The 24,153-nt window shown below is 36.5% G+C and overlaps 1 protein-coding gene across 30 annotated transcripts in view; it reads left to right on the top strand.

Annotated features, from left to right (window-relative positions):
- Window positions 1-24,153, top strand: part of KCNMA1 (potassium calcium-activated channel subfamily M alpha 1) — a 506,074-nt gene that overhangs the window by 338,301 nt on the left and 143,620 nt on the right. For all 30 annotated transcript variants that reach the window (XM_037399258.1, XM_037399257.1, XM_037399256.1 and 27 more), the window contains 5 exons: window positions 11,607-11,717; window positions 13,595-13,700; window positions 15,129-15,211; window positions 17,516-17,585; window positions 19,351-19,506. In XM_037399258.1, coding sequence (XP_037255155.1) covers window positions 11,607-11,717; window positions 13,595-13,700; window positions 15,129-15,211; window positions 17,516-17,585; window positions 19,351-19,506 — 526 coding nt within the window. The remainder of the gene's footprint in view (window positions 1-11,606; window positions 11,718-13,594; window positions 13,701-15,128; window positions 15,212-17,515; window positions 17,586-19,350; window positions 19,507-24,153) is intronic.

The following is a 24,153-nucleotide window of genomic DNA, read 5'->3' as shown; positions in this document are numbered from 1 at the left end:
AACATAATGAGAAACTACAGTTGTTCTATTCCTAACGTCAGAAAGTTTCCAGATAAAATTAAATACGTGTACAAAATGAAAGCAGATAAATTTTGTTGAAAGATGTAGTTTCAGCTCTTAAAATAGCAAATGTGTATACTTTTTAACGTTTTCCAGGATAGATAAATATATGGAATCTGCTTTGTAGCATTTATATATCTGTTTATATATGCTGCCTCGTGAACTATGTCTGTGGAATAGCATGCTTCTATATTATTGAATGTTTAGGTGGGAAATGAAAATTAACATACGATTATGTATGCTTTGAGGATTGTACCACATGGCTTTAACACTATGGAGGGCCTTGCTATAGAATTATAGCTATAAGAGCATCTAGAATGTATGCATAAAAATTATTTCTACAAACCCCGCTTACTAAAGAAGAGAAACAACCAACACACCAGCAAGTTTGATCTCACATTTCATTCTGTCAAAATTTCATATTCAGCCAGTAAAAACCCCAAAGGACTCATAAACTATATAGGAATCATTGTGCACAATGAAGAAGCTTGCTTTGCTCTTAGATGAGATGTCTACATACAGAGTTTGGAAACACAAGTAGTTTGTTGGCAGTATGCAATTATCACTGGTTAAATTACTAGAAACTAGGTAGTTTTTTCATAAAGGTCCATGGGGGATTTTAAATTTAATTTACAGTATCTGCCTTGTAGTATATTCCTGTAATGAGACTTCTAAGGTCTCATAGGGCACAGAGCAGGAATGTTACTGGAGTCTTTGATTGAAGTTTCACCTGTTAACTCATTGTTGCATATATACCAAAATGCATACAAATATAACTGTACAAAATGTGACCGAGACCAAAAAGATACATTTCATGACGTGTAGCATAACGATGTCGGTGCATTACAACCCAGCACAAAAAAACCCAACAAACCAACAACCAAAAAAACCTCCAAAAAACCAAGTTGCCAAAAAAGGTACCAATCCTTGTCTTGAATTTCAGATTTGTAAGCAATGGGATCTGCTCTATAGGTAATGAGGTTCTTTCTAAACAGCTGTTTTGCTACTCTTTACAGAGCAGCTAATCGGAAGACTCTAATGTTTTTCCTGTTTGCCCTGATACACCAGAATCAGATGGTCAGTAGACAAGAAAAGCTGGCCACCTTAGTTTAGTTATATTCAGAACAAACAAATAATTCCTTCTTGCCGTAGTCACCAATAAATACAAATGATACAGAGAAACCAGACTGTAGTTACGAAGGCAAAAAATAGTTGATGTTCAATACAGATACATACATACATATCTATAAAAACTAAGGGGTAACTGGGAAATAAAATTCAGGGTTGAGAAGCAGTCAGAACCATAAAAAATATTGTTTTCTCATCCTGCCTAGAGGTATAATAGGATAACTACCTGACAGAGTTCTTGTGAGATTTAATGAAGTCTATCTACTTCATGCTTTCTGAAGATGAGAAATGCTTTTAAAATGCAAAGTAGACAATTTTATAATGAAGGTTAAATCATTACTGCTTCATGACCAAGCATTGCATTGTCACACTGAAGAACATCTGCAATATTATATAGGAGATACCTCACTAAAACATTGTGAGACTTCCTAGATCACTAAGTAATAACTAATGAAAGCATATAATTGAAAAAAGTTATGTTTGGGTAATTTTGTTTGGGACAAAACTAGTATCATTATGAACAGATAAAGTAGTTTGTAATGACAAAATACTGGATATATATGCTGGAGGTAAAAGCTAGATGTAACATAGTTGGGTGGAGAAGAAAAAAAAATCTGATCTTTTATTATAGAAGTCTATAGCTTTTAGTTCGGAAAATAATACATAATTACAGATGTGTGTATAAGAGCAGGGGAAGTTTTATAGTTTTTGTTTGACTTCTTTTCATCAAACTGAAGTGGTATACACCTTGAGTATTAGTGGTATTTCCTCTCTTAATGATTTTTTTTCTTAATGATTTTAAAACCAGCAGCTGGCTCCCTACACCCTAGCTACACTTAGCTCTTTTCTTTTTAAGGCTTTTGATTTGACTTACTCTGTTTAGGCTCTTCCTTTTACCTGTTGGCATGACTCTCAAGTTAGTATTCACGGCATCATTTTTAAATGATATTTTTAAAGTGAAGTGGTATAGAAGGATGAAAAGGTACCTGCTACTCTGTCACTGTGGATGAGAGACTATTGTTTTTAGAATGTAGCAATAAGCGTACAGGTTCCTGCGTGCGTGCATGCATACCTCTGGAAGGCTGGAAGAGGCAGTCATCACTTTGCCTTTGGATGGTTTTCTGAAGTGCTCCAACTAACCTCTTAACTGTGAAGTTCAGGCCTTAAGTCTTAGGAGACGGGGGTTTGCTTCAGGGGATTCTTGGTTTTGGATAAGTAGAATTCTGCTGTTGCACTCTTTTTGTGGTATTTGGAACTCACACACTCAATCCTAGCCAAAATATGAATTGCAAGGTAACCTGTGTTAATTCTTTTAAAGGGAAAAACCCCCATCCTACAACCCAATAAAAAAATAATCAAGATTAGTGTATTTATTAGTAATGTTTATGTTAGTCTGGTCTGAGAGTTGGTTACAGATCCAGATTTGTTGTAGCTCTACTAATTTATAGTTCTTTTATTTTTCATTTACTAATTTACTTGAGAATCAAGATCATTCTTATTCAGTTGTTTCATTTCAGTGTTCATATGATCAGACTGGATTTTAATTCTGTGAAATATTTTCCAGTTGAAGACATTAGGTAATTGTAAATCAGCCTGCCGAAAGCTCTAGGAAGCATATGGAAAGATCATTTGTAAACCGATGGACTGAAAGAGAGACTGAATAACTTATGATTATTTTTTTTTTTCAGTCTTTGCATTGAGTTATTGACTTAATTCTGTGGAGTAAATTCTTTTTGCCTTTTTATCCAAAACTGCTATCAAATCCAATGGAAACTCTTTATGAGGACAGCAAGCAGAACACAGCTTCACATGAATAGATACTGCCAGAGCAAGGGATTATTAGTAGTATTAGTATGTGTCTATCTAAACTACTGATCTTGTCCAAATAGTAAGCATTTATGCTAAACTTTGTTAAATTTTCAAAAGATTTTTGAAAAATTATCTAGAAGCATTACTGTAGTTAATATATAAGATTAAAAATTGTATTTTAATGAAATCACAGTTCTTTACTGTATAAGTTATTAAACCCTCTTGTTTCTCTTCTCTCATGATCTGCTCTGCTTCCCAGAGATTTCTTCAGATTTCTTAAATTTACAAGCCATAAATTAGCAAATCATCAACATATCAACAGGAATAATCATCTGTTAGAGATTCCTTCCAGAAGGAAACATGGGATTCAATAACTAAACTTCACAGAGAAAAATAAAAACTGTAGACAGATAGATATGGTAAACAGAAAGACAAACAGATAATTTAAGTTGACAGGCCATCTTGGACTCATTAGACATTTGAATTTGATTAAAAATTAGGAAAAAAAAAAAAGGCTTATCCAAATACTTTGGCAAAGGTCCATTTGCTGCAGTAATGAGAGGCATAGCTCCAAAGAAAGTGACACTATATTATTACATTAAATAATATGATACAATATGTAAGATATTATTTTCCAGTGGGATGAGAAATGTAGTAAGAGAATGTGACATGGATTGCATTATGATCCCCAGGGGTGTCTCTATTTCCCATCTGCTAGCCATTCTTCTAATCCCACTGTTTCAAATGAAGTCTCACTTAGTGATAAAGAAAATCTGATGAGTGTTAAGTAGACTGACAGATAGAACTAATAGGACAAACTTTTTTTTTCTTCCCAATTTTGCATGCTTATTAGACTACATCTATTCTTATGAAAGCAAGAAAGGGAATGTGGGAAGTGACATATAACAATATTATGACTTTAAAAAAATGTGTATTCTACATCTCAAATGATGTTCTGTTCCTACAGTAACAGCACTAAATTTGTATTTCTAATTAGAATTGTAATTCAACTTTTCCTTCGCTACCTAAACTTGAAAAAAACCTTTTGGGTTTGGCAACAAAGTAGCAGTTGTTGTTGTCAGACTTTTGACCCAGGAAGGACTGAATCTGGTTTATAATTCTGCTGATCTGCCACCTTCTACCAAATATACAGGTCGTAGCTTGAATTGTGGGCATTCCAGGGAGTATAATGTCAGATGGCAGAAGTTGTGCATTGATCAGCAAGTTTTAGTGAATTATGACTTTGTTTTCAGTTGGGTTCTCTTGCAGAAAATTAGTCATGACGTTTTAGGGTGATTTCTAGGAAAAGAAGTGCTTTTGCTCTGGTCATGAATGAAATGCTCAAAAATTTTAATGCTGTTGTTAACTTCTGCATTGCTTACAAAGGATTTCATTATTTTTTGACTCACTAAGTGTTTTAAAAATTCATAAGGCAATTTGAAAATGAGTAATGGTGGGAACATAGGAAGCAATTTAGGTAAAATATTTTCAGTGTATTTCAAAAGCAATAACAAGGTGTTTTGTGAGTATGATATCTGCTGCTCAAAATACTACAAGAAGGAAGCCCAGAGTCTGGAGGGCTTAGAACAGTAGATTAAGGCTGTTTGCAACTGAGAGGCTAATGCTGGATGTGGGGTTTACTCCTGCATTTTACTGTAACCTTTCTAGCGTGGGCTCCTTGTGCATGCCGTAGCATCTAATGTTTTTTACTTCTGTTTATATAAAAGTATTCACTTATTTCTTATGGTGATATAGTTGTGTTTTGTCTAAATGCTGTGGTATTTTTTATGAAAGTACAAATACTTTAGATAGTGTTACTATCAAGATTGAATGAAAGGATCAATATTGGTCCTCTACTTTAAGCTACAGTGGAAGTCTCTTAACTAATACAGACCCTGGAAGTATCACGCTACTGTGCTTTCTTCTCATTATTGCAGTTTCAGAGGTGTGTGTCATGCAAATAATATTAACTTTTATTTCTTAATTTGCTTTATTGACAAGCATTACGCAAATACTTAGATCATAAACATGTAAGAGCAACTCATTCTGGTGTAACTGAGCAAGGAAGTGGAATAAACATAGCAGCTCACAGTGAATCACTTACGATAGCATACTGTTGCAGACAGATGCAAGCGAACAAAGGACTGTGCTATTTATCCAGGATCAAAGTATGTGAAACACACTCTATCAGCCTGTTCTCGTAGAAATCTCACTTAAGTGGACACAAAAATATTTGATGACCTGTGTAAGTGAGTTTTTATGTCTGTGCACTTTAGAAACAATTTCTAATATTTAAAGGTTGCCAGTAACACCACCAGTGTTCACTGGGCAAGACTGAAACCTGGGGTTGCATAAGTGCACTTGTTATGGTATCATAACTTAATAATTCACAACTAATTAGGGTCCTATGCATGACTGTATTTTTGCCACACCTTACCAATGCTATATTTAACAGCATTTGAAATGATTCCTTCTTGATTCTTAGTTTTATATACCTATGTTGGTCACAAGGTAAATTATTATCTGCCTCAGAAGTAACTTTCAAATGCCCGACATCAATGGTTTCCCATTTATGTCGGTCTGATGTATGATCCGGAGCTGTTTCACTGCCTTATACTGTATACCATAGCTCTTTGAGTAGCTCTTTTGAGTGTTTTTTAGTCTTAACTAATTCCTCTTTCTTTACTCACAATATAAGAGAGATTTAAAAGAGGGTGGAACCTGTTGGAAAGAACAGATAGTTTCTGTCAGAATTAATCACAACAGCTTCAATACAGATGGTATGAGTTTTCTCTGGTTCCTAAATAGTTGGCAGCTGAAGCTATCAGGTCCAATTTACAGAAATCAAAGGTACCTCAGACATGTTCTCCCGTGATACAATCACATCTCCAGTCACAGTGCAGTCATATTCCTTTATGCATTTAAAGTTGATAGAAGTTTCAAAGTCAGTGCTTTTGGCTTCTCAGTAACTTCAACACTTTTGAAAATCTTAATCCTTCAGGAGTAAAGAGAATAATGAAAATCTAGTTTCAAACAGTCGAAGAACAAATATTAAAGTAAAGTTGCTGGGAAATTACACACTTGACAATTTACTATATCCTTCAATACTTTTGACTTGTCTCTTTCGTATTTCTAGAGCCCGGTTTGAGAATCAAAGTAAGAAAACAGCTTACAGTTGAATTTAAAATAAACTAAAATATCATATCTTCATTTCAGAGTATTTTATGCTCTGTCTTCACAGATGACTAATGCAAAAAGGCAAGTCTGGCAGTAATGCCTTTTAGATTCATACCTGCTTGAATTATTTTATTTTTTTTTAAACCAACTTGGTGTGTCTTTCTTTGGTCCAGAAATGTCCATTCCTGGTGTATGTTCCCAGTCTTTGCTTTCGTCATATATCCAATACATAGGCAAGTTTTTAATGGTTAAAATATTATGACGTGTTGTTCTGGCTGACTGTACACGTTGGCCAAATAAGTGCTCCTTTGAGGACCGTCCTTGAGTTCAAATCTTCTGTGGAAAAAAGAGAAATCATGAAATCATGACTTTACAGCACCTATTACACTATTTTAATCTGAGAGGGGAGTTTCTGTTAATGAGGCGTGCATTTAACTGACTAAGACAGAGGCACATAAGCACACATATATAAAGGTTTTGCTTAGTTGAACTGAATCAACAGAACCTTGAGTAATGTTAGGTAAATCATGAAAAGCATAAGCAGCTAGAAAGATATTGTAAACCGGTATATTTAAAGAATGCATACCGCTGTATAGACAAGACCACCATAGGTCTCTGTTGACATTTATTGACTTTTCTTAATAAGAAAGGGTGACTGAGGCCCATCCTTTGTTGAGGAAAACCAGTTCGACTTTAAAGAACCTGTTTACTTCAACCACAGCAGCCTGCTACTGGTATACTAGGAAAGAACGTAGATGGTTGATAGATAAAGGGAAGATCAGAACACTAAGCAGAAAGACCATAAAGAGATTTGAGCATATGTATTTGATATAAATATTATAGTTTTATGGAGACATCTAGATCAATATGTGCCACACTTCATTTAGTTACTTGACAAGTGAACACCATGTATTCAACAGAATGCTGAGCAGAATTTTGTATTTATTATCTTTGATTTATTATGACAGACTAGTTAGAGTGAGTTTTTTCAAGTTCTTTATACTTGTTCCAATAAAATGGATATGATTTCTTTCAAAATAAACAGGCAAAAGATTTTCTTTTCGTACTGTGTCCTCTGAAGGAAGAACCATGCAAAGATCCTTTTTGAAGAATCTTATTCGTGGTGGATCTGTTTTCATTTACAGTGTTATTTACATAGATTAAGTGAATGTTCTCAATTATCTCATGCCAGAATTCTAGATGGTTTAGCTTTTGCTTATTTCATTTTTTTGTCTTCCTGAAACTGTTTGTATCTGTGGTAGCTTTGGACCTTTTATCACCATTTTTATTTACTTTATAAGAAGCTAGAGTATTTTTAGCAAATATATCATTACGTCAGTAGTTGAGTGCAAAAGAATTAGGTACTGCAGAGAATTTAATCTGTGTAGAATCACAGCTGAAATTAACTGTGTAGAACTGCACTGATTTTTCATGTTTGGTTACTGTAATTGGTTTTGAGAATGATAAGTATATATGGGAGAGGATGGATTAGTCTACTTTTACTGGCTGATGGACTATGGCTCGTGATAAGCTTTAGATTCTCAAAAAAATTCTTGTTTGCACCATCACAGCCATGTGGTATGGATTCTCATTTGTATATTAAAGCAGTTTCACCTCTGATACATGATACCAATGACAGCCATTACTTAACAGAAACCTTGGTCCTCCTGAATACCTGTCAGCAATAAAAACGTCTGAATTCCTGAAGGATGGTTTTCAGTATTGTCAGGGAATTTCTAAAGTTTGTTTGTAAAGAATGGGAAAAAAATTGGAAATCATAATAATTTAGCTGAATACTCTATTACTATTGAGGTTTTCCATGCACAAAAGGATAATGCAGAGGTTAGACATTTCTATTGACCCCAAATTAGTAATACAGTATTTTCCTACCAACTAACTCTAGCTCAAAGCAAAGGTTATATCCAGTATGTTGCCTTTTTTTAAACTCTCAGTGCGTGGAAAGAAATGGGTGGTACATGGGAAGGGAATGGTTATTGGAACAAACAGAGGAAGTTATAAATCTTCAAATCATATACAGGACAGACTGGAACAATATAAGCTCTCCAAGTTTTCTTAAATAATGTACCTAATAACTCTCTCTGGGCAAGTAAGAAATCTGTTTCCAATTTCTACAACTTCTAAGCAAAAATACAATTTATGTTTAAAGGAGATTTTTTGGTGGGAGTTTTCAACCAAAAATTAATGCACGTATCTCATTAAAAAACAGTGTTTGAAACGCAGGAGGTTTTGTTGCGATGACTGCTCAGGACACTGTCTCACACTACATAAGAACAACAAAGAGGACAGGAATAGATCACGTTCAGCCCCAAATGAGAGTGCTAAAATGAAACCATGGTGCAGATGCCTTCTGACACTTCAAAAGGATCAGTCCTGGTGCTCAAATGCAAGAGTGTTTGGCAGCCAAATATTTTATTTTCATTGGAGCAGACTGTTATGAAACCCTACTGAATTGGAATCATAACAGGATTGAATTATGTACCAAATGCATCTGCTTTTAGCGGGACGTTTTTGGAGTAGATAATGTCTGGAGGTCTTTTCAAAACTGAATTATATTGTAATCCTGTGATCCTATGAAAATTTCTTCTGCAGTAATTTGGGTTGTGCACTCTACCTGGCCCATTGTTTTTTCTCTTCAGTTTACACATATTTTTTAAATATGGACTCTAATTAATTACAGAAAAGGACCCATGTGAAGAGAAACCTCCCAGGAAGGAAGTAATTTTTCTGCACAGAAATGTGATGTAGCACAAGAACATTTGGGAAGACACCCTGCTAAAACTAACAGCACAGGATCTGTACAAAGCAGTTGCCTACAAGAAGTAATAATTTCTATTATTAAATATAATGCATCACCTATGCAAGTTGAAAGTTCAGTTTCTTAATTAGTAGTAGGTAGAAATATTTGAAGAAAATAATACCCATAGTTTAAAATTGGTCATCTTTGAAAATATGTACAAACAGCATAAGGAATACCAATGAATATTCTTAGCTGCTTTTTATTGTTTTCTTGGGCCTTTGAGGTTTTTGATGCTAGATGGCTTTACAGTCAGGAAAAGTGCTGAATGCAACTACACACTTAGAACTTCCCAATATGTTAGTTTAATGTAGTGTATCAAACACAGTCTGTTCAGAATTTAGTTCTAGTAAACTATTTAGGTTTTAAACGTCTCTTCAGAATCTGATGCTTTCTTGACATTTTCCATTTACATTGATGTATTGGATGGAGATTCATTCATTTGGTGGGGAGCAAATCGCCCCAAATGATATTTTACCCTTCTGTGTTGAAGGTTATTATCCTGACCTAACCACGAGTGCAATAACAGAGGCACACACGGTGCTGGCAGCCACGGCAGTTGGCCCCTAGGGAAACTGAGGCAGAGTAATTCTCAAGGGGGGAACACAGGCATGGTTTTATCCAGTACAGAGGCTGCTGCAAACTCTGCCAAGCTGCAAAGATCCTGGAGGAAACCTCTTACAGACCCCTTGCACCAAAAAAAGGATGAGCTAATATATTTTATGTCGTCTTTTCTGACATTGTGCTTACCACCTCATAAACTAGGAAAGCTTTAACTGGGGGATTTTTGTGTTTTTAAGTGTTTACAGCCCAAGAGCTCAGTGCTCTGTGCACTTACTGTACCAAAAGCTTAGGTTAAAAATTGAGCAAAATCTTACTGGAGGCAAAGCAGGCACTCTGGATAGCTGTTCAGCATTAAAAGTTCGTAGTATTGAGTCTTATGTTAAATACAAACTAGCATGATCAGAGTCTCATAAAGACACATATTTGTTGCCTGTTAAAAAGAATGAAACCATTGAAGTTTTTGACTGCTGCTATTTTAAATTTACATCTGAGTCCTGGTGGTGTCACTAAGAACTCATGCAACGGGACCGTTTGGGTTTTTAATATTTCAAAATAAAGCTTTATAACTCTGTGCCATGCTATGTATGAAAGTGGTAATAGCAGAACAATATCATACAGCGTGCTGGATTGGTGGCACAGTTTCTTGTTTCGCTTTTCAGGTCACCGTTTGAACCACTGCAAAAGTGACAGTAGGTGATGGTGGCATTACTGCCTGATGCATATTACTGATGTATTCTTTGTTCTGCATAATTATCTCTTTTCCAATGAGTTTCGTGCACTTTTCACACGCGTTTCATCAAGCATCAAATTATGAAGCAAGGACAGAGCCCATTACAGAAGTAATCATTGCTGCCATGTGTTATTTCTTGTTTCCACAGAACGGTTATGAAGTAGGGGAGACTGGGATGGTCTGCTTCTTACTCTTGGAATTACTTTGCTTCGCATTTGGCAGTTCAAATGCCAAATAAGTCTAAAATTGTGTGTTTGCAGTATTTGTGCATAGGCTATGTGGCTGTAATGAAGCTGACTTGCTGTTAGTTCTGGAGTTTTATCTATACCACTTTGTCCCTTTTTGTGACTTGTGTGAGCAATGTGGTTATTGGGAGCACTAGCAATGGGCGTATCAAAATTACCATCTATTTTAAAGCTGTGACAGTCATGGAAGCTGAGGTTGACTTTATTGCATGGAGGAAACACTGAGAAAATGTAGGATATTCTAATCACAAATTTTTAACTTTTCTTTACAATAATAAAGGAGCAAGATCCCTTTAAGTCGGGAAAAGTGCAGTTTCCTAGGTGTTTTCTCCAGCCTCCAAAATTTAAAATATGGTATTCAAGAATGTATGTAGTTATATATTGTGCTTCCATCTTGCATGGTCAGGTACATCTCATAATGGAGATGTGGAGTGGTAGAAACCTCTGTGGCCTCGCAGTCTATGCAAACTGATTTTTCTAAGCCGTCTGTTGCTATGGTGCAATAAATAATGATTTCTTATTGTAAAGGACTCTCCTTGTAAGAGTTATGGTAGGAGAAAGATTTCTTTTTTACTGTGTATGACTTATAATTGGCAAGCTTTGCATTGCCTTCATTGGCATAAGTGTCTGCTTTCAACTGTGGAAAAATATGGTCTCATTAGGTCATAAACTAAAAATTTAAATAGTAAATGTCAGGTGAGGAGGTAAAGATGTGGAGAAAGATGTGTAAAATAAAGAAATAGGACTTCAAAAGGGACTGGTTAATACAATGTATAAACATATATATATATATATATATATATATAAAAAAATGATGCCACTTACTGTTAAATGTATAATACAACTTGCCCGGGTGATTTGATAATAGCATTCTTTGCAGGTGAGTGTATATGTATGTGCAATTGCAAAGCACCTTTGGGAACTGATGTTTTCCTTCTCTGCCTTCATGGAATAGGATCTAGAGACACATCAAGAAGACACTAATACTTTTTTTTGGCCAATAAATTATCATTTCCTTCTCTGCTCACTCACTTGTTTTACCTTCTTTGCAAGATTAACTCTGATTTTTCTGTAACAGGCACATAGTTGTCTGTGGTCACATAACACTTGAAAGTGTGTCCAACTTCCTGAAGGACTTCCTGCACAAGGATAGGGATGATGTCAACGTAGAAATCGTCTTTCTGCATAAGTAAGTAATTTTTCAAGATTTGTCATCTGTTACTAAAACTCCTTAAACTGAGTCATATATTTTTATTTTTTTTTTAAAGACAGAGGATCTTTTAGGCTCCAAATACTCATAAAATTGTTTGCCTTTTGTTAACAGTGTATGTTGATAAGAGTTGTTTTCTGCAATTTCTTATAACCTATTGCTAAAGTGCAGGTATTTCAAGCATACAGACTTGAGACCCAGTCATGTCGGTTGTGAGGTAGATAGCTAAACACATAGTTGAAGTCAGAATGGAATTATGAAATTAAAAATATTGAAATGCTAATAAATATATGGGAGAATTTTCTTTAGTGTAAATATTTCTAGTGAAACTACCCAAATTGTAAAATCCGTAAAATAAGTAAAAAATATTGTGTCATATGAACTTATGCTATCAGAAAACACATGTTCATCTTTGATTTCACTAGAAAACAAATGCTCATGCCATATTGCAAAATACGTATCAAAAGAAAAATGTAGGTGCGGTTTGATTTTAATATGAATGGGATGCATTACTTTACAGACACAGTGAAGATAGAAAATAAGTTCTTACCACGTTGATAATTAGCACTGCTCTTTTGCCCATATATACATACCTATACACAAATAGTGTAGTGCATTTTTCTGCTGTGGGGTGTGGAATGGTGTCTTAGGGTGGTCGCTGCCTGCTGCTGGCTGCGCGTTACACGTATGACATGCAACGGGCATGCCTAGGGGAGAGGCTGCTAGAAATAGCCATGTGGTAGCGAAGGGACTGTGAAAGGTCTTTTCTGCTCTGGAATGGCATCTGTTTAGATGCGTTACAAGCTATGACTGAGTAGTATTTTTGCATTTTGCAGCAAGTTCTTGTCTTGTTCTTCTTGTCAAAGAAAATGATTAATAAGTTAAAGAATCATTTGTGATGGTTTGACAAAGGAAGCTGAAAAACTAAGAATCAGCAGCATTAGCACAATTTTTCTATCTAGTCCTTTCCAATTGACTAGAGATTACATCCTCAAGTCACTAGATGGTTTGCTTGTTTTCCCTAAATAATAACACGAATTGACCAAGAGAGAAAGCAGAGATGCAGATGGGAATCAGGAAGCTGTACGTATGTGAAGGGACCTTAGTACCTGGCTACTTGTTTGTGCCTGCTTTCCTTTGTACCTTTACAGGCAAAACATTTGCACGTATGTTTTCTTTTCTTGCCAAATCTAGCATCTGGCATGACCAAGATCCCACCCACTTACTATGTAGCTATGAAATCCCTTCCGTTTTAATGAGTGGTAGCAGAGAAGGTTTTTACAAGGTTAGTGGCATGTTGTATGATAGGTTGTGATTTGTTTATTTTTTTCTTGTTTATGGCAAAATGAAATGACACAGAGTCACAGCATAATTATGTTTGTTTTAACTGTAGCTCATACAGGCCACTGGGTCCCTTATAGGGTTCCCTTTCCACCATTCGGTGTTTTCGCTTTGAGCTCTCTTATTGATGCAATCGTTTGTTTTGAGAATGGTGGGGACATGCAGAGGATGAGTGTCTTACTAGACGATTTCTGTCGAGAATGCTGTGTGAGGGTGCTTCTAAATGTTTGCACTGACTCTTCTGGATTCACGTCTGTGAGAAACTGGGAATCGGTGAAGGTGCAGGGTAGCCCCACGAAGTGGGCTGGAGAAGCTGTGGACAGAAGTGAGGAAATGAAAGCACTGGAGCGTCTCTGAAGCACTGCACGCGGTTTTCGCACCATGGGAAAAGCCCCAGCAGCCGTCTGAATCCCTAAAATAAACAAATGGGTTGGGTTATAAGTGAAGGAAAGGGGGCGCTTATGGAAATGTGACTTCTCATTTGCTTTTGTATTGTCTTCCTCTTCCCAATGCAGTATTTCCCCTAACCTTGAGCTGGAAGCTCTTTTTAAACGACACTTCACTCAGGTGGAATTTTATCAGGGTTCAGTCCTTAATCCCCATGACCTGGCGAGAGTGAAGGTAACGGCTCTATTGTTCTTTTCTGCTAATTGCCTTTTTTAAAGTGCTCATTGTGTTATTTGGAAAAAAAATACAGTAAAGCTCTTCCTCATGTAACCCCAAAATATTGTTTATCCACCTCCATTAGCTTGTCTGATAGATTAGAATATCTACCTTTATAAACTTTGTTTTCCCTATATCTTTAGATCTTCAAAGCTGCAGTAAGACTGTGACTTAAGATACGTTGTCTGCCATTCCACTGAGCTCTTTATGAATTTTTCGTTGGGGTTTAGTTCAAGAGTCTATTTTACACTAATGTTTGATATAATAGAACATTGTCTTAGAGTAATCGCTTAAAACACTATTGTCTTACCTTCATCGGAATGATTAGAAAATAATTTTTCACCTGTCAAACCCGTCTTCTATTGTCTTAGAATCCTGGGGGGGGGAAACCACCAAAAAAACCACCACCATAATTTGAGATTTTGGTAGCTAAAATGAGATGGTATTATTGTCTAGAATTCTCTATGGTAAATTACTTTGTACTCTTAAAGCAGAGAATGAAAGTTAAATAAAAAAAAAAAAAAAGACAGCAAACTGTCAGATACAGCATTAACTCTTCTGTGGTTTGTTTTTTTATTGTTGGGTTTTTTTTTCTCCTTCTTTTTAATGGAATGTAAACTGGCTGCTTAAGCCAAGAATATTTTAGCGCGATGTTAACAATTTCTGGAGCTCCAGTCATGTGTTTTGTCCATTTTGTCTGCAGAAATTGGTAACGATTAGTAGTCCGGCACCCACTGTTTCAGTTCATCAGAACAAAATGTTCCAATTATGACCATGAAATTGTGTGTTGCTATTTTGTGTACCACCCTTCTTTGTGTTGGTGTTTGGTTGTATACACTGAAAAATACTTTTTTCAACTGCTTTAAGTAGAGCTAAGGTTTGTGTGAACATAGAGGTCCTGTGAGCAGATCAGTTCTCCTCCTCATGCTTTGTAAAACTGGTGCTCAGATTCTAAATCATCAGCTCAGCCTCCTCTTCCCCTCTCTGATCAGAAGGTGCTTGAATTCCCAAACAGAGCTGCAGGGCTTGTGGGACTGCTGTACTTGTATAACAGGAACTTCCTATGGATTTAGGGGTCTAAATTTCACTATCGGGTTACAAAAGATATGTCCATTAACACCTTCATGATACAGCGAGTCAGTAATTGAACTACTGACCTGAGTTTGAGCATCATCGGGAAGTTTCAAGAGCTTGCTGTGTGTGTGTGAGAGCTGTTACAGCCGTGCACGTGAAGTCACGTTAGCCTTGGAACAGTTTTGATTAGCAGTATTAAGAACTGACGTTCACACTCGTGGTGGCAGTGTTGGATTCTCTAATACTTTACAATGAAAGAAGAGCTGGAAAGAGATGTTGCTATTTATGGTTGCTTTTTCTTTGGTGTCTCAGATAGAGTCAGCAGATGCGTGCCTAATCCTTGCCAATAAATACTGCGCTGACCCAGATGCTGAAGATGCCTCCAATATTATGAGGTAAACTCATTAGTTTTTAATACGTTTTTGATTCTTAACTCTGATAAGCTAACTTCTGGTGTCCAGATAGGCTACAGCCACGCACAGCTTTATTGCTCATCTGTTGCACTTGAAGAACATTGCAAGATTATTATTATTATTTTTAGTGGACAAATGACAAGATTGTCTCCAAAGTTCATGGAGGAGGATACCCTGAATTCCTGTCTAAGCTGTTTTAATTTACCTCCTTTTAGAAAAAGTGCATCAGGAGAGGTGCTTGGAGCACGATCTTTGGTACTCAGTCATTTTGCAGGACCTAGGGCTGAAGTGTTCATAGCGGAATGCGGCCCCACGAGAAGGGAGGGGAGAGGGAATGCAGCTGTGTCCTTGGACAGTGTTACGTGAGCGAATGGGCTGCTTGGGCTGCTGCTAACTGTGGGACACCAGGACCCTTTAATCACTTCATACCTCATTGCTCCTTGGTGTATCTGCTCCTACAAGTAACCACACTGCTGGGGGGATGGCAAGGTATACACTTCATGATGGTAATGAAACAGTGGTCTCCTTGCTCCATCCTCCTTTTTTCCACCAAAGACCAAACGTTCCTTACTTAGATTGACGAGGCACTTACCACATTAGGCACCACCAGATCTTGTCCTGCTTTCCCCCTTATATTCTCTGAAGGAAGGAGATGAGTCAGTCAGTAGATGGCAGCTAGAGTTATAGCAAACCTGAGCGAGTCCACTGGGGGAGGTTTCTTCATACAGCCCTAGTTTTCGTGAGACCAGTCGCTCCTTTTAAAATTAAAATGCCAATGATACATTGAAAATCTCTAACATAGAATTGGTCAGTGTTATGAACCAATTTCACTGGCCTGACAGATGTCTGCATGCCGTGAATTGAAGGAAGGGGAGAAATTAAAGACAAATTAGTAAAACTGCTTCTCTGGAAAAAGTTCACCGTGCGCAAGAGCTGTGACTGTCTGTGGCAGATGCGGGGCTTAAATATGCCTAATTTCATTTTCCAAACGTGCTTTTGAGTTGCAATGCGAGAAACTTTGAGTTTGACATTAATTGCATAAATACGATAAAAAATATTCCAATTGCAGATTAGTGCATTCTTAATTAATTTAATACTTTTAATGTAATAAAAGGCAGAGGTGTTATTTTGAAAGTAGAATTCTCTTGTGTTTTCTCACATTTAAATTAATTTAATTCAACAAAACTGAATTTTTAATTAAACAATTCAGCAAGAAATGGAAAATTAGAAGGAAGACTTGTTTTCTCCTTCCAAAAGTTTAAAATCAGGGATAAAACTTTTTTTAGCTGTTTCATGCTCTAGCTTTGTTAAGCTTCAGAGCACAAGCCAAACCAGCAGTTTGCAAGATACATGGTCCAAAACACCCTTGTAAGCAGTTATGGCATACAGAATCTTATAAAAGTGATGATTCTATAATCGGATTTTAAAAATTGTTTTATCTTCTTTTTCTACCTTTAGTTTGTAATATACAGAACTATTATTTTTTTCAGCCTGTCTCTTTAGTTTTGCTTAATGCTTTTTTTCATTTTTAAATTGTAAATTGCTCTCTTCATAACTCGTTATCAATCTACTAATTTCTAAAGTATTTTTGTTTCCAGCCATTTTTAAGCTGTACACAGTTGAGTATATTTTAGGCTTATTAAATAATTAAGAATGCAGACAAGCTGCAGATTATGGAAGCAGCCACATACTTTATAAATTCAGCAGTCAGGTATCAGTTTCAATATTGAGCTTTGGAATAACCCATAAGAATTAAGATGAATTTGAATGTGGATTTATGTCAAACAAAAGCAGTATTCAAGGTGTTTAAATATGATGAATGTCTAGCACCTATAAATAAAAAATATGTGGAGGGACTGAAAAAAATGGGTTCTTTTCAGACGTCATTGGAAAACTTGATCAATTATGTTGATTCAAAGATGTGAAGGTAGTCAGTGAATATGACATAATAGTTGTGTGTTATTTGCTTATGAGTACAGTCTCTGAACAGAGATGCTTAAAACAAGCCTCTCTTTCTGCAAATTCAGTAGGAGAAAACCGGTCCATGGAGTAATTCCTGAAGTTTCATATTTTCTAGTCTTAGCCGATGGTTATTAACTGAATTTGACTAGGTGTAAGTATTCCATAGGTCTGACTTAAATTAGTATGCTTTACAGGCAGATGAAGAAGAGGGTACAGTTTTAATTGTGGGACTTGACAACACAGTAAAGTAGAGCTATTGGGATACATTATCCAAATACCCCACCAGGGAGAAGTTATTTTAATTGTTTTTTCTTTTATTTTTAGAGTTATTTCAATAAAGAATTACCATCCGAAGATAAGAATTATCACTCAGATGTTGCAGTATCACAATAAGGTAATGTGGTGACTAAAAGTGTCTTTAGAGTTTTTTACTGCATTGCATTCGCTCATACACAGTTTTTCTAGCCTCACTAATAAAAGGCATTTTTCTTTCCAAACAAAAACATCCTAGTAAGCCTTGTTGTGTAATCCAGCAACAAGGTAATGCAGTTTTATTTGTATATGCAAGGGATGTTACCAAAATCTTGGCACTTAGTAATTGTCTAGGGTTTAATTCTCTAAGCTACGGTATCCGTAGTCCATAGTTGCTATTGATTCCGGATAAGCTTTTTAACCACTCGGCTGATAAGAGTTTTGCTCGGCTTATTTCACTAGAACTACCCAAGACAAATCAGTGGCTGCTAGGCAGGTCATCTGAAGTCAGTTCTTGGTGGACACTTAAAGAAAAAAGCATAGAATTATTGCCCTGTTGGAGATCTATTGTGAGTTTTCTGTTACTTGCATGACAAAGTAGACCTGAAAAGTAGCAGGTACAAGATAAATAAAATGAAGTGTTTTTCCTATAAAACATAGTTCAGTTGTGGAATTTGTTGCTAAAAATATTGTGAAGATCAAAATTATCAATCTGCTGTAGTAAGGAGTCTGGCAAACTTTTTATGCTAAAACTGTAGCCTTTAAACACAATGAAGTTAATTCATTTAGTTCTGAGATGAGAAAATCCATAAACTGCTGCTTAACAGGGCTACGAAGAATATTTCAGAGGACAGGCTACTCGTATGTGACCTGCTTCTTTTATTATTTCTAAAAGCATCAACCACTGCCCAGTGCTGGAGACAGAGCTTGGCTGGGTAGACCTTCATCTGATGAGATATGCAATAATCCTGGTACTTAGAAGGTTTGCCTGCGAACAAGTCCCTGCACATGCAACCTTTGGCTAGAGCAAGAGCACTTACTGTGGCTTGCGATGTTCTCCTCCTGTACGGGAATGGAAGGAGCCTGTCTTTTTTTATAGAACTCAAGCAAAGTGGTTTTCTGCTTTAAAGAGATTCAGAGGGAAAGATCTTTTATTGTGTTTTCAGTGAATGTGTCTTCAAGAATAGCTGTTATCAAAGCACTGAACGGTGATTCTAACATAAAGAAGGGAGACAAGCGCAAAGGCTTCTGTGTTTCCTTATGTCTATGCAAATGTACAAGGCAGATGGAAGAGAGAATCCAGTAGAGTTATGCCAATAACTGAACCATATCAATACCTAACTGACCAGTGTGTCTTGATCTGCTGTATTCTATCCTTATAAATAGCAGTCTTAGGAAAAAGGCTGAATTTTCACTAAGTCAAGTCAGGGTGGAAGGAATGAAATAGAAAAGACAGAAGATGCTATATACCTTATTAAATGACAATGCCCTATATAGGTTGCAGCTTCACATGAGTTGTGATATAAGTTGTATCGGATTCCTGTATATTATGTGTGTGCTTTATCTGTCAGAGAGAAGCTCAAAGTCCTGTAAAAGGAATATACAGAAGGGAAGGAAAGCTTTACAAAATGCAGTGGTTCAGGTGTGAGGATGCCCACCTGGCAGTGTGTCACAGCCAGAATATGGCTTGAGAAACAAAATATTTTCTCTATAATTAGTAAGACTGGAACATTTTTTAGCATGGCAATAAAGTGTAAAATACGTGGACTACTTATGCGTACTCAGAAGCAGTCAAGCCAGTAACAAAGAAAATCATTCACTGCTATCTCCTTCAACACCATACTGATTTGAGGAAGTATTTCTGGTTTTTTATCTATGGGATATTTTTTTGTTTGTTTGTTTTCCAGGCCCATCTGCTAAATATCCCAAGCTGGAACTGGAAAGAAGGAGATGATGCAATCTGTCTTGCTGAGCTGAAGCTGGGTTTCATAGCCCAGAGCTGCCTGGCACCGGGCCTTTCAACCATGTTAGCCAACCTCTTCTCTATGAGGTCATTCATAAAGGTAATGTCTTGTCTCGTTAGAATGTATTAGTCTGCAATTCAGTTTGTCAGAGAGTTGAGTAGAGAACATGATTCAAATATGAAACAGATAGAAACACATTAACAGATTTTGTAAGACAAAAACCCCAGTGCACACTTCCCTACAAAATTTCTCTGCTGCAAATTGGGCAAGGAGCCAGGTTCTGTCATGTTATGTTCTTATTTTTCATTCAGCACGCATTTGGCCTTTAAATGTTGGGGTTTTTTTATCATCTTCCATTTCTAGGGAGACCTTTCTGCTGTTTTGTGTTTTGCTTTGTTTTAGACAAACCGCATGTTTATCTATGAGAAAAACCCCTGCTGCTAAAACAAAAAAAAATATGATTTATATGTGTCCCATATAGCAACAAAGTGCCCAGAAAAAAGGACTGATCGTTCTAGTCTTTTAGCATCAAGTGGCTAGTGGAACCTCTGACTGTGAGAGTAAATAAGGAACATGTGTCAGAACTGAAGCCACTGAAGCCTGAACTTCCTACAACATCATTCATATATTTATTTCTCCTCGGTCAAAGAGCTCTTTTGGATTTAGGTGGCAAAGTTTTAACCCAGTTATTCCCAGACTTCTGTAGCAGAAGTTGTAGTTACTGAACCAAGGCCTTGGCTGCAGCGATCAGTGCTTCCTTCCGCGTGCCCTTCCGGGGCACTGATTCCAAACGTAAAGGAGGGTCACTTTCCAATCCCATGAGTGGTATTAATGGGATGGGACACACAGGAGGGCAAGGTATGCCGTGGTCCACTTTAATTCCATTGTGCAGGTAAACAGCAACAAAAACTATCTAAATATCCTTCAATGGGAAAGCCAGGACTGTTCTCATAGGGGTGCACATGTCAGTGCAGGACCGTGAGTCTTCATTTACTTCTTATCAAGTCTTGAAATTCTTTTGTATTCTTTGGAGACAGCAGACTCCTGTGTGTCAAAACTATTCCAGATTATTACGTATAGTCAAAAAAAATGCCAGTTTTCCATATAGAAACAAGCCTGGGCTCTGCATGTACTTTGCTGTCTGTAGTTAAGATGTTTGCATCTTTATTCATGCTGTGAAAAAAAAAAAAAAAAAGTTTTTTACATGAGTAAAGCCAAACTTAGGAACTGTCTATGACTCATCAGCATATGGTCACTTGGATATGAATCTGTTCTACTTATATCCCAAAAGAAAACTATATGTCTTATGAACTTTGTTGGTCTTGTTGGTGATTTTGGTCTCCCTCACTCTTGCCTGGTGTGGTAACCCAAGACTCTCAGGAGTCTCACACACTTGTAACAGTCATGCTAATGTATCCAAATTACTGAGTCAACCTGTTTCATCAACTTGCTCTAGACATCAGAAGTAGGCATGAAGCTTTTGCTCAGATTCTGATTTCTAAAATCAGAAGGGATTAGTTTTGTCATAAGGAGGTCCAAATATATGGGTATCTTCAGAAGCCCCAGTCTTAATTCAAGTTAATTTAATACTGAATTTAAAATTGCAGTGAGAAAACTGGAGAGATTCAGAAAGTGCTAAAGTGTATGAATGTCTGACTGTGGGGGAACCGTACCAGACACACCCACTGGTATGGCCTGGATTTGTAGTTAAAATATTTAGACAAGTTTAAAACTGCAAATGTAAAGGTAGCATTTTTCCAGAAAATGCATCTAACCACTTATGCCAGTATCTTACCCGCCTTCGATCCTATATTTTCTTGTTCTATAAGATATTCTTATAATAATTTCAGTACAATGACAGATTGGACTATCTTGCTGATGAACTCTTTTAAGCTGAAGGCTCAGCTTTGCAAGGCACTACTGAGATTACATCCGAGTCTTTCTGTATACACAGAATAAACATAAATATAGCAATGCATTTGATTTGGAGGAAGCTATCAGTGTGTGTTCTGCTTTTGTATTTGTGATTATATACAGTTATAAACAGCATAGTGTGCAGGCATACCTTATCTTGTGTTACTTCAACTTTCATCTTCAGATGGCACTGGGAGAAAAAAATGCTGTGATATAGTGCATTGGGAGAATGCAAGACTCAGGCAGTTTTGGTTAAAAAGATCTCTGCCACTTACTGAGAGTGAAGTAAATAGTCTAGGCAAGAAAAATGCATGCTGTCATTTCCAAAGATCTCTAAGTGCATGGAAATCTAAAGCAAAATAAATATGCAATTGCTAAGACATATTTCTTCATGAGAATCCAACTCAATTGGCGACAACAAAAGTTTTGTTTCTTGATTTAGCTGAAAGGATGTTCTTTCTCCAAGCTGTATCCCTCTAAAACCTGTATTTGAAAGAGAAAACTATTAGTGAGTGGTGGCTGTGAATCAACGGTGTATCATAGGAGAGGAACGGCATTGATTGGAATTGTTTTTAGAGGTCTCTATTGAAAAGAAAGATGTCCATTCCATAGAAGAATTTCCAGCCCTTTTCATTTAGAGCAGCGAATTTAAGTACTGTCAGACCTTCATAAATTCCTTGGGTAAACGTTATTAGTTGAGTCTCCCACAAGTTAGGAGATTGCCAGGAAAATGTAGTGAAACTTCTGTATTTTTTTTTAAAGAAAGCTCAAAATGTGTGTTCATTCCTCCTCCTTCGTAATGTGATTAGAAAGTGATTTAATGTGCCATAATTGTTTGGTCAATCAAACACAAATGAACATGATTGATGATGACATTGCACACATTTAACTCGTTATATGTTGCTTTACAGCAAAATGATTTGTGTAAACAGTCTGCCCAGTATTAGAGGTAAAACAAACTAAGAAACCTCAAAATATTATATTTGTTCCTAATATTTTCCTTTTGCTTTCAGCGATGTAATCTCATATGGAATCTCTTATGTTCCCTTTGGCACCAAACTGAACAAAAAGGAAATCAGCTCAAAAACATTAGGGTTCTGTAAACACTTAAAGGAAGAAAGACAGATTGCACAACAAACTGTATGTTAAGGAAAAAAACCCCACCAACTTTACACCTGTAAGCTGTGCTTCAATAGTCCAGTCTTTTTATAGCACAGGCTGTTATCGTTGTATTAATAAAGGAATTGAGATTCTTTATTACTTGCATGGTCTCAGAAAAAGATGGAAATACTATACTGTACTGTGATTTCTGTATTGTTTGGATTAGGAAATGTATACCAGAAGTTTACCCATATGAAAAACGTTACAAAATGTAAGTAAATGGAATAAAATGCAGAGGTGGTCAAGTGTTGTCCCTGTATACAACCATGCAAACCAATTTGAGTTAGTATTGTTATATAAATTAATAAAATGTGGAATGTGGTCCTTGAGTGTAACACAAGTCCACAAACAAATTAGTTTTGTCTTTGCTCTATTGGTAAGACAGTACACCTCATTCCAGATATGAAAAATGATCTAGAGCAGTTGCAGTTCTCTCCTAAGTTATTTTGAGAGCAGGAATGTTCTGTGGGCTCTGTTGGCAGCTGTTTCTCACACCTACACGTATGCAATGCCCACTTCTCCCACCACATTCCTTTCTAGTCAAGGCTGAAGGAGAGATGCGATATAGCCACACAGATTTACATCAGTCAGATTTACATCAGTAGGTGCTTACCTACACTGATGGAACACATCTACTGGTTTGCGATTTATTTTGGCCACGTAAGCAGCCTTGGACTGTTTTAAAGTATGAGAGTAGGGTGTGCACAGTGAATTCCTTCAAATGAGGGAGAGCTTTAAAAAGAGGGTGGGGAGCAAATGCAACCTCTCGGTTTATTCTGAGGTTCTTCAGGGGGCTGCATAATAAAGCGATTACCTGATTCTCCCCACAGGATTTAGACCAAATATTAATGTAGCCTGTTACCAAAGGCTTTCTGTCTCAAAAAGGTCTGCCTGAATGTAATATTTTTAATCGCTGAGTCGAGGAATTAAAAACAGTTGTGGTTGAAAATAGTATCAGTCCTTGGGATAAAAGTATGCATGCCTTGTGCTGAAGCCTGCCATGCAGTGCATTTTTCAGGCAATCATTTGAATAGATCAACACCAGTCTGTCTTTTGTATTACGATTCGATAGAAGTACTGCCCGGTTTTGTGAACTTGGAAGTATTAATAGTAGAGCCCATATGCCTTTGAGTTGAAATCCATCAAGGCCAGCATCTAAAGAAGAATTAGTTGTCATAATATTTCAAGAATACTCTCTCTGCTTTGACCTACTACAAGACTCTACATTAGTAGGGACAATGAAAAAGTGCATATATCTGCCATTTAAAATTAGAGCTAATCTTAATTAGCATATTTGATGTTTTATAAAACATACCCTTTTCATACTGCTTTTAAAAAAAAACATTCTTGCATACAGAAAGAACTGCGGGAAGTTGTAAAAATTTTTATATCGCTAAGGATATTTGTTACCTTTGATTTAAGCAGACAATGGAATTGAATAAAGAGGTAGTTGGTAATTTATAATACTTAAGGAAATTCAATTAGAAGACTGTAAATCGAAGAAGTTTCACTCTCTGCTAGGAATGTATGAACTTCTTTCAGCCAATTACTTGCTGTCAGATTTTGATATCCATATCAGAAGCATAATAACTCCTCCAGTTTAGGTGGACTGGAAGGGCATTGTAGATGAGTGTGAGGAAATGTTTTAAATACATTGTTTTCAATGTGCAA

The sequence above is a fragment of the Falco rusticolus genome, chromosome 9, assembly GCF_015220075.1.
Source record: "Falco rusticolus isolate bFalRus1 chromosome 9, bFalRus1.pri, whole genome shotgun sequence".
NCBI classification, from domain to species: domain Eukaryota; kingdom Metazoa; phylum Chordata; class Aves; order Falconiformes; family Falconidae; genus Falco; species Falco rusticolus.
The sequence above is the reverse complement of the archived record's forward strand: the minus strand, read 5'-3'. Positions and strand labels throughout refer to the sequence as shown.